The sequence below is a fragment of the Geotrypetes seraphini genome, chromosome 13 (assembly GCF_902459505.1).
Source record: "Geotrypetes seraphini chromosome 13, aGeoSer1.1, whole genome shotgun sequence".
NCBI lineage: Eukaryota > Metazoa > Chordata > Amphibia > Gymnophiona > Dermophiidae > Geotrypetes > Geotrypetes seraphini.
The window spans coordinates 76,436,327-76,454,044 of NC_047096.1; the positions used below are offsets into that span (position 1 = coordinate 76,436,327).

A 17,718-nucleotide genomic window follows, 5' to 3' on the forward strand; every position below is an offset into this window, starting at 1 on the left:
TATTGCATTTCCCCCTTTTCCCTCCCTCTCCAAATTTTTATCTCGATGTTACTATGTATTCCCCTCTCCATTATCCTCTTGGTTTCATGTTAGTTATTTACGTACTGTTTATGAAAATCTTTTAATTTTTTTCTTTTAATACTGATTTTATTTATATAAAACATTTTAATGTAAACCATTTAGATATACAATGGTACCTCAGAATCTGAACACCCCAGAACTCGAACAACTTGGAATCTGAACTTTTTTTTCAAATTAAATTTTGCCCCGGAATCCAAACACTGCTTTGGAATTCGAACGTACGGGAACTGAAAGCGTTGCTCAGCTCAAACCTTCCCCTATGACGCAGCTTCCTGTTACTGCCTGGGAGGGAAGCTTTGGGCTGAGCGCCACTTGTAGTTGCCGTTGCCGATCTTGCTGCCTGTGCTGGCGTGGACCCGATCTTGCTGCCTATGCCAGGGGGACCCAATCTTGCTGTCTCTGCCAGGGGGACCTGATCTTGCTGTCTCTGCCAGTGTGTTTACTGTTAAATTTATTTGAAAATCTGAGTTTGTGGGACCAAGGAACGGATTAATCCAGTTTCTATTATTTTCAATGGGAAAAATTGTCTTGGAACACGAACGTTTTAGAACTCAAAAGAGGTTCTGGAAGGGATTAAGTTCGGATTCCAAGGTACCACTGTATTTGATAGATGGTATATCAAGAAAATACTAAACTTGGATCTTGGGAGAAGATGTCTGATCTTGGAAATGGCTGAGAAAGGGTCATTTGAACAGACTGCTTTAAACACTCACGGTGATTTCAGTTCAAAATATCTCAGGCCTCAATTACTTTAAACCTCAACGGCAAGTTGTCACTCTATGGAAGTTTTTTAGCCAATGATGTGGAGGTGGTGGTTTGAGCTTGAGCTCTGCCAATAAAACCTGAGGCTTTTTCTTCCATTTGAGCAGACTCTCAGCTACTTTTAAGTGGAGTTTATTTGCACTACTTTATTTATATTTCCCCACTTCACCTTTTGCAATATTGTGAGAAAGGGTCAGATCATAAAAGTGGAGAGGAGGAAGGGGAGCTCTTCCACATCTTTGGCCACAACCTGGTAGCTGTGAGGGGTTTCATATTTGGCACCAGCACACACATAGCTAAGTGAACAAAGTTAGGATTGCTATTAATGCTTCTGGCTCCATCCTGATTCTACCCTCGGAATACCTCTCTCCAGCCCCTCATTGCAGAAAAACTCAAAATCAAAATGAAGGCTCACTTACATTGCCCTATTTATTGATCAAAAAAGTGATCCTGAAATCCTGGACAGTAGAAGAGAGTTCCTCTTTACAAATGTGGGTACAAAGCATGCAAGAGGTTGCACAATATGAAATTTGTACATTTAAAACCACACCCAAGCTGAAGCACTTGCCCGCCATCACTTTCTCTTGAACTGGTTGATAATTAACTTAAGAAGGCCTAATATACAAAGAATAACTCAAGTCCAAAATCGAACCAATCACATCTCTTTGCAGTAAATCTCATTCATAGAATTTTGTTTTCCTAATATTTGAATTGATAGTTGTTAATATTTGTTACTAAGTCCGCCTCATCCTTCTTGGATCTAATTTAGAGGAATTGAGCTGAATTTAAGCTAAACATTTATTTTTATTTGATTATTATGTATTTTACCTATGAGTATTATTTTCCTGCTTTTCTTCAACTTTCTGTACAAGTGGATACTTGATTTATAAAATGTAAAATTTGATAAATTAAAAAAAAAAAAAAAAATCTCATTCATAGAGGTTTAGTAGGACTGATTCTTCATACAATCCATGATATTTTTCTTAGAAACGAACGAGCCATCGGAAGCGCCACTCTATTGTACGCAAGGTACAGAACTTATAGAGATTTTTTAGCTGCTACACTTCTTCATCGGCTCTCGCATGTATATTTTTCTAATTAACTTATTCTTATCTTAATATCTTTTAGTGTGACTTTTATGTTATCATTTATGCAGACTTATCTGAAATGCACCACAGTGCATTTCAGTAACTGCTGGTTCAAATTAGGCAGTACGTCATACCAGAATTACAGATAAGTCTGCATAATTCCTCCTGCCACCCCCCCCCCACTCCCGAACCTCCACCCGACACTGTCTCGGCAGGAGGGATGTCCCGGCTCAAGTCCCAAACCAATAAATTATATGAGTAATCTCCCCATTCAGTCTTCATAGGGACCCACCTTACAGTTAATGTGCCTTTGCACTAATCCTGCCCTGTATCAATTGTGACTGCACAGTGGTGGGATCCTATCTAACCCTAATGGTGCCACAGAATGGGAACAAGGTATTACCAGGTTGTCCAGCTCAGGGTCCTCACTGAAGAATGGCTTGTGCTCCTGTTCCTGCTGATGAACGAAGTTCTCGATGTCCACATCGAAGCTGGCTGAGGTGATGCACTCTGACCCCTGGGTCGCCTGCTCACACTTCTCGAAGAGCAGAGTCAGAAGTGGGAAGAGAGGGTGCCTGCAAGGGGGAAGGCGAGAACCTCGATACATCACATGGCGCGTGTTCCTCGCCACAGCAAGCAGTCATTCTCCATTGCATCAATAAAAGCCTTTTTAGTAAACACACCTTGTTGCAGATTAATGGGATTTAAAGAGACAATTTTATAAGCCGTCTAGATACATAAAACAGAGGTTTATACATGGAAATATTTTTTTTAATTGCCTGGTGTTTATCAGGATAGACATTCGCGCTTAATACTAGCTTCATGCATATTTTTACCTGCTTTGAACAGAGGCAGTCTCAGGGGCAGATTTGGGATAGGGACTGGCTTATGCACATAGCTGGGGGTTCATTCTATTGGGGGGAGAGCTTCAGAGAACAACTTTATTTCATCTTTTTTCAGATCAGCAGGGTACTGGGCTCCTTTTACAAAGGTGCGCTAGCGTTTTTAGCGCATGCACCAGATCAGCGCGCGCTACCCGAAAAACTACCGCCTGCTGAAGAGGAGGCGGTAGCGGCTAGCGCTCTATTCCGCGCGTTAAGGCCCTAACGCACCTTTGTCAAAGGAGCCCACAGTACTGGGCTCTGCGGATCTTAATCTGCCTCGGCAAGCTTTCTCTTCTGTTCTGAATTTTCAAAGCACGCAAGTGCATTTTCCTGATAATTTTGTGTACACTGAAAAGCAGGCCTAAATAAGGGTGCGCGTAATTTGATGAAATAATTTTAAAAGAGAAAGCAAGTATGCATTTTCCGTTTGAAAAATGGTGAAAGCGAAGTAGATGCTTGCTATGCAAGTTAGGCAGCTGAAGTAAAAAATTACCACCATCTAAATTTTAATTTAAAAAACAAAACAAAACACAAAATGCCTCGGAAACGTTACACACTTAGGGTTCCTTTTACTAAAGCTGTAGCAAAAGTGGATTTAGCGCGCTGCTTACACATGGCTTTCCCGTGCACTCAGGCCGCCTGTGCCAGAGCTAGAAAATGGCCGACTTTCTCATTTTCCTAATTAATGGCCACATGCTAATCTCAGGAGAAACAAAACCACAAATACGCAAAATAAGGAGTGGATTTGTCCTAAAGAGACTGGTGAACAAAAGCTGTTATGAAAATGTCCTTTTAGTCATCCAATGGTTCAAATGACTTTATTCATCCAATAACTCAATGACTCGACATGTACATGTTTCGGCCAAACCGGCCTGCTTCAGGAGTCTAAAGAGTCTTTCTGGGTAATATCAGATGGTGTTTTGAATAATATATGGGGATTCAAGTCAGTGCTACCATATGGAATACTTTCCCACAGTGCTTGGAGCCAAAAGGTCTGGGTGTTCTGCTAATCTCACCATTAGTGCTCAGTTACCTCGTCGACCCTTACCGATATCTATTTTATAGGTAGTAAGGGCCCATGTGCTAAGGCCATGCTAATCAATTAGTGTGTGGGAATGCCTCATGTGCCGATTAGTGCTGTCAAGTGGTAGCGTGGTGATAGGTAAATTTACTAGGAGACGGCAGCACACATTCCACGGTACGTCCTTTTAATGTGCAGTAAGCTCACACAGTGGCGTAGTAAGAGGGGGTGATCCACTCCAGGTGCTGACACCCATCCTCCTCTCAGTCTCCTACCCCCCACTACCGTGCGCTTGTGCCCCTTCCCTTTTCCCATCCCTCTTAAACGTTCCCAGTGCGAGCAGCAACCCCAGTCGGGTTTTCAGGATTTCCCCAATGACTATGCATGAGATCTATGCGCATGCACTGCTTTCAATGCATATTCATTGGGGAAATCCTGAAAACCCAACTGGATTGCGGCCCTCAAGGAGGGACTTTGAGACCCCTGCCTTAGAAGGACATTTTGAAAAGGATGTCTAAGCACCCCAAAAAAAAGTCCAGCAAAAAGGACCAAATTCTATAAATGGTGTAATTGAGACTGCCTAACACTAAATTAAATCAATTAGCTTAAATGCACACGGACGTTAACTGAATAATTAATTAAAAAATTAAAAGTTAGGCATAGAATTCCATGCAGCACCTAGTGAAGCATAAGTGGAGGCGCCTTCCAACACCTAATGACACCTACCTGGAAAATAGGTGTGGGAGTACTAATTGACAGAGGCTGTACCATGCAACCACAAATCAACAAAGTAGTAAAAGCATCATTCGTGATCATGAGAAATCTAAGACAAATCTGAAAATTCTTCGACCAGAAACAATTTCTACTTTTGGTACAATCTCTTCTCCTAGGACTAATAGATTACTGCAACACACTATACCTCCCATGCACAGCGACCATGATAAAACAATTGCAAACAATACAAAATACAGCCCTAAGACTCATCTACTCATTGAAAAAATATGACCACATCACAGAGGCATTCCATGACTCACACTGGCTCCCAATACAAGCAAGAGTACACTTCAAATTCTACTGCCTACTATTCAAAGCTATTAACGGAGATTGCCCAACCTACTGGAATAACCGACTAACTCAATCCTCCTCATCCAGGCACAGGAGAACCCACTCACTTTTCACATATCCACCATCCAAAAATGTCAAACAAAAAAAAACTATATGACAACCTAATAGCCACCAAAGCAGCTAAACTGGACAGACAAATCACCATTCTGCTGTCATCGACCACAGACTACAAAACCTTCAAGAAAGACACTAAAACCTTACTCTTCAAAAAATACATAAAACCTATCTAATCTGTTTTCTTTTCAGTTTTCGGTGGTCGGCAGTTTTTCAGTGTAGTGTGGGGGGAGAGTCCCCCCCCCACACACCCCCTCAACAGGAGCGTGACGACTTGTACATGTAGTGGGGGGGCTTCCCTCCCACTGGTAACAGAAAGGCTGTAAAGCGGCGGGACCAGCAGAGCGCCTATGTCTTGCGCGCAACTGTCGGCGCGCCAAAGTCCGGTGTGCTTTTGATGGGTCACCGATAAAATACCCCGTTCTCTACAGACACCTACCTCTGGGTATTATGTGGGCCCAGAATCTAACATCATCCAACTTAGAACATATACGACATTTGGATGAATTTTTTCATAAAGGCAGCTAATAAATCCCGATAAATAAATATAAATAAATAAATAAGCATGCTATTCAGCAAGAACAAACACAATTGATTGACGGTACGTTTTATTGCAATATAGAAAAAAATATATTATGGGCTTGATATTCAAAGCAAGTTAAATGGCCAGAGAGGCTTCTGGTCATTTAAAAGGCTTGCCCAGAGGTTATCTAATCTAATCAGGCTCAAGGTGACTTACAGCGAATAAAGAGAAAAAAAAAATAAGTGCATAGACTGCACAAAGGATCAAAGTTAGGGGTAGGGCCAGGGGCGGAGTTTGGGTGGAACGCATAGTTAGCCAGATAACAGTGATTTTCAGCCCATTAAATGGCTAAATAACTCTATATAGCTAGGACAGCAAAAAAAATGCTAACTAACTTTGTGCTCCTTTTACTAAATGACGCTAGAGGCTTTAAGTGTGGGCCAGTGAAAAAGAATCTGAAAAAGTTAGAGGAATGGTCTAATGCCTGGCAACTAAAATTCAATGCAAAGAAATGCAGAGTAATGCATTTGGGGATTAATAATAGGAAGGAACCATATATGCTGGGAGGAGAGAAGCTGATATGCACGGACGGGGAGAGGGACCTTGGGGTGATAGTGTCCGAAGATCTAAAGGCGAAAAAACAATGTGACAAGGCAGTGGCTGCTGCCAGAAGGATGCTGGGCTGTATAAAGAGAGGCGTAGTCAGTAGAAGGAAGAAGGTGTTGATGCCCCTGTACAGGTCATTGGTGAGGCCCCACTTGGAGTATTGTGTTCAGTTTTGGAGACCGTATCTGGCGAAAGACGTAAGAAGACTTGAGGCGGTCCAGAGGAGGGCGACGAAAATGATAGGAGGCTTGCGCCAGAAGATGTATGAGGAGAGACTGGAAGCCCTGAATATGTATACCCTAGAGGAAAGGAGAGACAGGGGAGATATGATTCAGACGTTCAAATACTTGAAGGGTATTAACGTAGAACAAAATCTTTTTCAGAGAAAGGAAAATGGTAAAACCAGAGGACATAATTTGAGGTTGAGGGGTGGTAGATTCAGGGGCAATGTTAGGAAATTCTACTTTACGGAGAGGGTGGTGGATGCCTGGAATGCGCTCCCGAGAGAGGTGGTGGAGAGTAAAACTGTAACTGAGTTCAAAGAAGCGTGGGATGAACACAGAAGATTTAAATCAGAAAATAATATTAAAGATTGAACTAGGCCAGTTACTGGGCAGACTTGTACGGTCTGTGTCTGTGTATGGCCATTTGGTGGAGGATGGGCAGGGGAGGGCTTCAATGGCTGGGAGGGTCTTGACAGAGATTTCGGCAGTTGGAACCCAAGCACAGTACCGGGTAAAGCTTTGGATTCTCGCCCAGAAATAGCTAAGAAGAAAAAAAAAAAAAAATTTAAATTGAATCAGGTTGGGCAGACTGGATGGACCATTCGGGTCTTTATCTGCCGTCATCTACTATGTAATTCCTGTGAGCGCTAGAGCATTTACCTCGCTGGCCCGCACTAAAACCCCCTAGCGTCATTTAGTAAAACCCAGCATTTATGTGGTAAAATTAACCCGGGTTCAGGTCTGAATATCAGCCGGTGTTCAATTAGTCTCCAAGAGACCACCGCGTCCTGGACATTTCAATGCCGGCAGTTGTATATGCCCGGCATTGAATACAGAGGGTCAGTTAAAAATGCAGCTGTGAGCAGTTCAGATGCCGCTTACCACCCCAGGCTAAATATTGGGCAGTATGTGTTTTTTTTCTTGCCAGTTTGGGTTAAAACGATATGAAATGATGCTCTGCAGTTCCACACAATTTCCGCACCTTGCTCGTTGTTTGCTTGTCCAGTTCATTAATTTTTTTTTTTTAAGTCGCTCACGTTTATTGGATAAAAGAAAAACAAAAACCAACAAAACCTAGCAAGCAGCAGAAAGTAGAGGAGACCATGGAACAGCCAAGGTGAGGCAGGTGAAGGGGTTAAACTGCTGGGTATGTCTTCATTTGCAGTCATACCGCAGCAAATTAAAACCTAATCTGGCCTGATCCCAGTTTAATGTAAAATCCTTTGAGCTCTGCAGAATAATGAAAAAAAGAAGAAATCTAAGAGTTGGTGCTCTTGTTATTTCAGCATCCCTGCCGGGGCTTAGCTCAGGGATATGAAAGGCAAATTCTAGCTAGCATTATGAATTATTGTGCCTTATGAACCTTCCAACTCCCAGCAGGTGCCATCTGCCATTTGAACATCTACTAGATCAATCAGAATTGAAAGCCACAAATCGACCTGGTGCAGGGGCACTAAATTACCAGGAACTAATAACATGAGCAGTAATGCCAGGTGGTAAGAGTTCAACAGCACGCTCTCCCCATTTCTATCCTCCGCACGCAGCTCAAATTTCGTTTTCTCTTAACAGTTTTCTGGAGAGAATTAAGCAGCGCACACGGGGGCAGAAAGGAGACCAATTTGTTAGCCTTGGCAAATATCTTTGCAACAGACTATAGAATGGGCATGGAGCCATCCTATAAGCTCGACACCCTCTTGTCTCAGAGCTGCTTCACCTTGACTTTAAATCTGGTCCCAATTCTTTTAACAACTCTCTGCACCTTGGCCTGTAGAAATTAATTCCAGCTAAAGAAGGAAAACAGTTCTCTCTTGCCGAACAGACAAAAAAAAGCTGCAGATGGCTCGAGAAGCCAGCCCTCTATGTCTCTAAGTTGAAATTTTAATACTGTATATAGCTTTATGTCCTGCGAGCTGAAATGAACAGTCCTAGTTTTGCTCCACTTCACTAAACAGTCATTGTGAGATAAACACACTAGGAAAATTATTTTAGAAGGGTTTGGAAATATTATGCTGATGTTATGGCTTGTTTTTATGTATTTTTTTTATTATTATTATTATAAATGCATGCTTGTAATCCACCTAAGCAGATTAGAAATATTTTAAATATAAGTAAATTTACATATATAGAAAGCTAATTGGCAAACACGTATAACCAGTGATTTTTATAAAAGCTATTACTTATATGTGTTTGACACTGAGATGCTGTCAAGCAGTGACTGTCTCTTCCTTAAGAACATAAGAATAGCCTTACTGGGTCAGAAAAATGATCCATCAAGCCCAGTAGCCTGTTCATACGGTGGCCAATCCAGGTCACTAGCACCTGGCCAAAACCCAAGGAGTAGCAACATTCCATGCTACTGATCGAGGGCAAGCAGTGGCTCCCCCCATGTCTTTCTCAATAAGACTATGGACTTTTCCTCCAGGAACTTGTCCAAACCTTTCTTAAAACCAGCTACGCTTTCCGCTCTTACCACATCCTCTGGCAACGCGTTCCAGAGCTTAACCGTTCTCTGAGTGAAAAAAATTTCCTCCTATTGGTTTAAAAATATTTCCTTGTAACAGCACTGAGTACATCTAAGTAGTAGTAATTTTTCCTAATGGGTGCTCAGAATTATATATAGTAGTTTGAGCTGGGGAAGAGGGCAGTGACCCCTCCTTGATATGCTGCAAGTACAAGATCCTTTATCGAAATTCCCAAAATGAAAAAGCAATGTAAACTGAAATTTGACGCTAACTGGAAGTAGTTAATTTTCCCCAAGTGACAAATGCTGATACCAATGCAGGTACAGGCGTTTTTCCTGATCTTTGCATAATTCAGATCAGAGGGCTGGAAAGTGGCTAGAAAGCAGAGAGCTGAAGATTCTAGAGTGGCAGTGAGAAGCAGAGAAGGATGGAGGACTGGAAAATGGCAAAGAGAGATGCAAATTCCACTCAGGGTGGAAGAGAGAAGCAGAAAAGGAAGCATTTGTCTCTGCCAATAGAACAGAAAGTCGAGGTACTGAAGAAACTTGAAACAGATTTCTATTCCGCCATTACCTTTCGGTTCAAAGCAGATTACAAAAAGAGTTATGGAAGGAGGGTTACAAAGTTAGATCAGAGATCATTTCCAAGAGTGGGTTGGGTAGGATCAGGGGTTAGGGAGAGGATGATAAGGACAGTATTCGTGGTATTAAGCCTTATTCAGAGATTTCTTGAAGAGTATAGTTTTTATTTCCTTTCTGAACATCTTGTAGTCTGGGGTTGTTATCAATAGGTTATCTAGTTTTGCTGCTTGAGTGGCTAGTAGGCGTCGTATAGTTTTTTCAGTTTTACTTCTTTGATGGGGGGTAAGTGAATGGGGTGTGTGTTTTTCTATGCCTGGTAGAGGTAGTTTGGATGAATCGGTTGTTTAGGTAGATTGGGCTGTCTCCGTTTATACTTTTAAATAGTATACAGTAGAATTTAAATGGTATTCTTTCCTGGATTGGAAGCCAATGTGAATCGATGTATGCCTCAGTAATGTGGTCATGTTTCTTCAATGAGTAGACGAGTCTCAGAGCTGTATTTTAAATTGTTTGTAGTTGTTTAATCAGGGGGGTAGAGGATGTTGCAGTAGTCCAGTATACTTAGGATTAGAGATGGCTGACTGAAGAATATGGTGTGAGAACAAAAACCATATTTGACTTAAAGAAACAAAAAGATAAGTTGTTGATATTTTACAGTGAAAATGATGAACAGAAATTAATGAAAACCAGAAAACTATTGCATAGGGCAAAAAACGAAGATTTAGATCATGTGCTGATAGAATGGGTTTGGCAAAGAAGATATGAACGCATGCCATTGACTGGTTTAATGGTAAGAAGCAAGCCAAAAAATGCCATCAAGAACTGAACATCGACAGTGAGTGCAAACATTCAGAAGGCTGGCTGCCGCAATTTAAGAAATGCCATGGTATTAAATTTTACAAAATCTGTGGTGAAAAAGCTTCCGCTGATTATGAGGTAGCTGAACATTGATGAATTTGCTAAGAGAGTATCTGATGGAAACCTTGGTCCTGAACAAATTTATAGTGCTGATGAAACAGCTCTCAACTGGCACTATGTTCCAAGAAAAACACTGACAACTGCTGATAAACAAGCACCATCTGGTTTTAAGGACACAAAGGACAGGATAACTGTTCTTGCATGTAGCAATGCTGCAGGCACACACAAATTAAAGTTGGCAGTGATTGGAAAAAGCCAACATTCACAATGTTTGAAAGATATATGTCATCTACCTGTGGACTATTTTGTAAACAAGAAAGCATGGGTAATTTTGTGCCAGCAGCAAGAGCTCATTGTAGAGGAGCTGAACTGGAAGAGAACTGTGACGTTTTACTGGTTTAAACAACTGTTCTGCTCATCCGCCTCAAGAACTTCTTGTGAAAATTAATTTTCCTCCCACCCAATCTGACATCCTTACTACAGCCTTGTGACCAGGGGATTTTATGTTCCATGAAGACCAAGTATAAATACGGTTTTCTAAATTGCATGCTTGATGCAATTAACATAGGCATAAGAATTCAAGACTTTAAGGAGTTCTGTCTTAAGGATGTCATTTATGCACTTATCAATGCCTGGAAAGATGCAACTTCGCATAAACTTTGGCCATCAACAATGCTCGATGAAAATGAACCTTTAGAGGAAGACTATGAAGGCTTCCAAGCTAGTGATCAAACAGTTAGGATATCAAACCTCATTGCTTATACCAGAAGTCTATCGTCTGAAAATGCTAATAGAAACATAGAAACATGATCTAAACTAAACTAAACCTTAGGTTTGTATACCGCATCATCTCTACATTCGCAAAACTTGACACGGTTAACAGGAGTTAGGGTAGAAAGGAACTCCAGAGGAGGGAAAGGATGAAGAGGAAATTTAGAGGACTAGAATAATCAGATGACAGATAAAGGCCAAATGGCCCATCCAGTCTGCCCATCCACAGCAACCATTATCTCTTACTCTCTTCTAAGAGATCCCATGTGCCTATCCTAGGCTTTCTTGAATTCAGACACAGTCTCTGTCTCCACCACCTCTTCTGGGAGACTATTCCATTCATCTACTACCCTTTCTGTAAAAAATTATTTCCTTAGTTTGCTCCTGAGTCTATCACCTCTTAACTTCATCCTGTGCCCTCTCATTCCAGAGCTTCCTTTAAAATGAAAGTGAATCGACTCATGCGTATTTATATCACGTAGGTATTTAAATGTCTCAATCATATCTCCCCTCTCCTGCCTTTCCTCCAAAGTGTACAGATTGAGATCTTTAAGTCTGTCCCCATATGCCTTATGACGAAGACCACACATCATTTTAGTAGTCTTCCTCTGGACCAACTCCATCCTTTTTATATCTTTTTGAAGGTGCTGCCTCCAGAATTGTACACAATATTCTAAATGAGGTCTCACCAAAGTCTTATACAGGGACATCGATACCTCCTTTTTCCTACTGGCCATACCTCTCCCTATGCACCCTAGCATCCTTCTAGCTTTCGCCGTCACCTTTTCAACCTGTTTAGCCACCCTGAGATCATCACATACAATCAAACCCAAATCCCACTCTTCTGTCGTGCACACAAGTTCTTCACCCCCATAAACTGTACAGTTCCCTCAGGTTTTTGCAACCCAAATGCATGACCTTGTATTTCTTAGTTTTAAATTTTAGCTGCCAAATTTCTGCCCATTCTTCAAGCTTTGCCAGGTCTTTCTTCATGTTATTCACACCATCCGGGGTGTCTACTCTATTACAGATTTTGGTATCATCCGCAAAAAGGCAAATCTTACCCGACAACCTTGCAGCAATATCGTTTATAAAAATGTTAAAAAGAACAGGCCCAAGAACAGAACCCTGAGGCACACCACTGGTAACATCCCTTCCCTCAGAACGATCTCCATTGATCACTACCCTCTGTTGCTTTCCACTCAACCAGTTGATCCAGCCTGTCACTTTGGGACCCATCCTGAGGGCACTCTGTTTATTTATTAGACATCTGTGTGGAACACTGTCAAAGGCTTTGCTAAAAACAGAATTTCATTAGGTTCTTACAGGTACACCACTACCCAAGTCAGGGAGGTTTAACTACTAGTCAGACCCTCTGAAGCTGGTTTCCAGATTGGGTTCTGGTGAAGGAACCCATGCAAGTTTACAGTTTGTAGCTCATTAACACTTTCTATACCGCCCATAAATAAAATGAATCCAAATATGTGGTTATGCAAATCCAAAATGCCAGTGATATGTTTTTGTTTTGTTTTTTGTTCAATAAATTGTTATTGATTAAAAAAAAAATAAATTCATACATCTATGACTCTCATCACAAATAAAATAGACCATGTGTATGAATAACAACCCCCCCCCAAAAAAAAACAAAACAAGCAAAACTAGAAAACCAGCAAATTAATAATAAATTAATGATCATTGATACTATCATAAATAGAACAAAAGGAACAGTATGGATGTGCATCTTATTCAGGCAAATCATAATCAATCATTTGGTCTATAGGATTATCAGTGGTTCCCATGTTTTAGTAAATGTATGTAAAGCATTGGATCTTTCTGTAGCGACACGCTCATATTTGGCAGTAAAACCCACAGTATTCCACCAGGTTATATAGTCCACAATTCATGGGTCTTTCCCAATTTTGCAATATAATTTTAACAGCCAAATTGAGCACAATTCTTAGCAATTTTGAGCGATTCTCTGGTTTGGTCTGTAGAAGACCAAAATGACCCAATATTTAGGGCTCCTTTTACAAAGCCGCGTTAGCAGTTTACACGCGTAATAGCGCGTGCTAATTTGCCGGCTGCGCTAGCCGCAACCGCCCCCCTCTTGAGCAGGCGGTAGTTTTTTAGCTAGCGCAGGGGTAAGCGTGCGCTAAAAATGTGCCTGCGACAAAGCCGTTGACGCGGCTTCGTAAAAGGAGCCCTTAGTGTAAGTGATTCCTTTATTTCCAGCAAAGAACTGATATTATCCCATACACGAAGCCAATAGTCATGTATATGATCACAATAATAGAGTGAATGAATTAAAGTGCCGACCTCCTTTTGACATGTCCAACACTTGTTCAAGTTATCACTTTTTTTTTTTTTTATAATGTTTTTTTATTGAAAATGTTTTATATTACAAACATACATGTCAAACAAAGCAACAGGTGTAAAGTCAACAGCAGACAACACAAGACCTCCATGTTGATCCTTCACAGAGGCCTAAAAGACCCCCCCCCCCCGCCCAACCCAACCCCCCCCACCTCCCCCCACCCCGCACTGTAGTGTCAAAAGTTCAGGAGAGAACTTCTGGCTCGATGGGACAGACCGTCCCCTACAGGGGCCCAGATTCTCCGAAATTTCCAACAGGGACCAGGGCCACCCTTACGCACATCCAAGTATTCAAATTTTAATAGCTGTTGCCACAACACAAGGATACATTTTCTGGCCAATAAGGATGCCTTGTAGAACAGCAAGTTACCCCCTCTAGACAAACCCAATGTAGTAACTTGGGGAAAAACCAAAATATTCGCCCGCAAAGGAATCAGCTTACTCAATGTCGTTTGTAAATACAAAGCAACAAAAGACCATAAGGTCTGAAGTTGATCACAGGACCAAAACATATGAAGCAGGCCCGCCGGGGTGGACTGGCACTTAGGACACCGAGCATGGGATGCAAACCCAGAAACATAGGCCCGGTATGGAGACACATACAGCCACAGAAGAAAAGTTATAATAATAATAATAACAACAGCTTATATACCGCAATACCGTGAAGTTCTATGCGGTTTACAAAAGATTAAGCAAAGGTACAAGTTGACTGACTTCAAGAAGGGGAAGAAGAAAGAGAAATAATAAGACAGGAAATTCATTGTTGAGGAGAAAAGTGATCAAAAGGACAGTTATCACTTTTAATTTTAGATAGTTTGTAAGGTGTCCAAATGTCTTTGTGGAATACAAAAAATATGGATTGTTTAATTGCTGCTGATCTTAATGATTTGTGAATGGAAGTCCAAATCTGTTCCCAACATTGCTCAGAAACATCTTTCTTGATGTCAAATTGCCATGTTGCTTTAGTACCCTTAGGATGAGAAACGAATTAACCTGCAGAATTTTGTACCATTTAGATTAGAAGCTGTCCCCTTTTTAGATATTATTATTGTCATGAACGATAGTAGACTTGAGACGGAAGAGCTGAGCGGCTTATACTATTTAGAAAAGCATTAAGGCAATGTTGGAGTTGTAACCATTTATAAAATTGATTAGGGGGCAAGTTATATTCACACTGCAAGTCATGAAAGGTTAACCACTTATCTCTTCTTAAATGATAAACTGACCATATTATACCCGAACCACAAAGGCCACTGCACCATTTGCCCTTGAATTTTAATCAACTTGTTATTCAATATGGATACATATAGCATGGTATCCCATGGCGTGTTAAAACATTTCTCAACTTTCTTCACAGCTTCTGACGTGCTGCAAAGCAGAACATCTTTATCAGATACAATTTTGTTCAATGAAAATGGAAAAAGATGTAGAGGATAATTGTTCAATATCATTAATTGAACATGTAAGCAATCAGGACATTCTTCTGTATTTCCATTATCAACAAACCATCTATAAGATTGTTTTAGATTATGCGCTGGGCGATATTCCAAAAAGTTAGGAAAATTAACTCCTCCAGATGATTGGCTCCTCCTCTGGACATCCTCAGCTCTATACTTATCTTTACTTTAATTATTATTTTAATTCTATCTTTAACTTATTTATTCATTACTTGTTGGAATATTCATTCCTATCTCTATCTCTACCTCTGTCTTTATATTTTTATCTTTACTTTTCATAAATTGTTTCTTCAGGTACTTTAGTTAGATTGTGAGCCTTTGGGACAGTTAGGGAATTTCCAAGTACCTATCTTATTTATTTAGTTTTTATTTATTGTATCTTTAATGCATCATTTTTGTAAACCGCTTAGAAACCTCACGGTTATTAGCGGTATATAAGAATTAAATTAAATTAAAAATTAAATTATTAGCTTTTAATTTTTTGATGGCGATACGTGGTGGCTTATTATCCTAAAGAAAGGTCGTGAGAATCTTTTCTAGCCTACCATAAACTATGACACTAAAATAAAAAAGGCAGCATCTGAAGAGTATAATTGATTTTAGGCATTATCATCATTTTGATGATATCTAGTCTTCTCCACCAAGACAATTGCAATGGATCATGTCGCCCCACTCTTTATCAGGTTTCACTGGCTAACTTTCTCTCAGCCCGAAGAAAGTTTCATAAATTTAAAGTTTGCTTAAAAGCTCATTTTTTGTATGACATTTGAAAGAAAGCTTCCAGATTATTTCCCCCTCCCCCTTTTACGAAGCCACATTAGGCTTTTTTTTTTTTTTTTAATCGCCAGCCGCAGCGGTATTAGCTTCGATGCTCATAGAATTCTTAATTCCACGAAGACCATCAAAGGAGTTTACAATAATTTAAAAATAATGAAAAACTTTAAATTGGAAGGAATTACAATAATCAAATAGGATAGCAAAACAAGAAAGAAGAAAAAATAGGCTAATACTGTCCCAGACTTCCCACACCTTTTCATTTTCCAGTGAAGGCTTCTGTAGTTTGTATGTCTTAAGTTTGTTTTTGTTTGTTTTTTTTTTCAGAGGAGAGTGTGGTGCAGTGGTTAGAGCTACAGTCTTGGCACCTAGAGGTTGTGGGTTCAAACCCCACACTACTCCCTGTGACCCTTCCCCCCCACACACACTTTTACAAAATTGCGGAAGCATTTTTTAGTGCAGGCCGGCACGCTGAATGCTCTGCGCTGCTTCCGACACTCAGAGTTCAGAGCGCTAAAAACCGCTTCCGTGGTTTTCTAAAAGATGGGGGGGGGTGTTAATCCTCCACTGCCCCAAGTACATCAGATAGATTGTGAGCCCACTGGGGCAGATAGGGAAAATCATGAAGAACCTGTATGTAAACCACTTTGAGTGTGGTTGTATAACTACAAAAAGGCAGTAACATAGTAGATGACGGCAGATAAAGACCCGAATGGTCCATCCAGTCTGCCCAACCTGATTCAATTTAAATTTTTTTATTTTTTTCTTCTTAGCTATTTCTGGGCAAGAATCCAAAGCTCTACCTGGTACTGTGCTTGGGTTCCAACTGCCGAAATCTCTGTCAAAACTCACTCCAGCCCATCTACACCCTCCCAGCCACTGAAGCCCTCCCCAGCCCATCCTCCACCAAATGGCCATATATAGATACAGTACTGGCCTTAGTTCTTCAATAGTTACTATTATTTTCGGATTCTAGATCCTCTGTGTTCATCCCACGCTTTTTTGAACTCCGTCACCGTTTTCCTCTCCACCACCTTGCTCGGGAGCGCATTCCAGGCATCCACCACCCTTCCCCTTTTTTGAATGGATGTGTTACAATGAATTTTCTCTCTTTCCTAATTGTGTAGTTCTTTTCCTTTTTTTCACCATTGAGATCCTACTGGCTAAGCAGTATGTCCATTGTTAATAAACTAAACTACGGGTGACTGTATGAGCCTGAGCATGTGTAAAAGTGGAAGCGTGACGGTCTAAGAGCCGCACAAGTGGGTCTGTGTACACATGTATTTTTTTTTTTTTTTGTGAAATACATTCAAAATTTTGAGGAAATTAAAGTTTGCACTCTAACTCCTCCTTGGTGCCAAACAAATGAAAAATCTGAAAGGAGTTGCCATTTTGCAGTGGGGGAAAGGGTGGTTTGCAGTCAGAAATACAAAGCATTTGACACAAACTAATAAAGAGAAATGAATTCCTCTATTAGTCCAATCTAGCACTTTCAGCACAGCTCTGCTATTAAGTTAAAAGAAGATAGATATACAGAGGGGAAAAAAGGTGCAGATCAACTAACAGAAAGGGAGCCCAAAGGGGAACAGAGAACTAAGGGGCAGGAGGATGGTGCTAAAGGAAAGCCTTAACAGAAAGAGAGAAAGGAAGAGACAGTGAGGAGATAGAGAAAACAGAATCAGATAAAAAGGAGGGAAATATAAGATGGAGGGGCAGGGAAGGAAGGAAAAAAGGAAAGTGAGGGAAAAGAAATAGGCAATAATAGAGAGAGAATCAACATAACGATAAGAAGATAACAAGAGAATAGGAGACAAAGAAACAGAAAAATGGAAGAGAGAAAAGATATGGTGCCAGAGCAAGCAAGAATGAAGGGTACAGGAAAGAGAAAACCCAAAACAAAGTTAATGGGAAAGAAGAGAAATAGAAGTAGACAGAAACTATTCAACATTGCCCTCTGCTCCCCACTGCACAGAATGAGAAGAACATGGACGGTGAGGATCTATGGGGTGGGAAT

General features: G+C 40.7%; 1 protein-coding gene across 16 annotated transcripts in view; it reads right to left on the minus strand.

The window, feature by feature from the left end:
- Positions 1-17,718, minus strand: part of PKNOX2 (PBX/knotted 1 homeobox 2) — a 424,329-nt gene that overhangs the window by 80,725 nt on the left and 325,886 nt on the right. For 14 of the 16 annotated variants that reach the window (XM_033918096.1, XM_033918094.1, XM_033918108.1 and 11 more), the window contains one exon: positions 2,335-2,506. The exons of the other annotated variants lie outside the window; for them this stretch is intronic. In XM_033918096.1, coding sequence (XP_033773987.1) covers positions 2,335-2,506 — 172 coding nt within the window. The remainder of the gene's footprint in view (positions 1-2,334; positions 2,507-17,718) is intronic. 16 annotated transcript variants of the gene reach the window in all.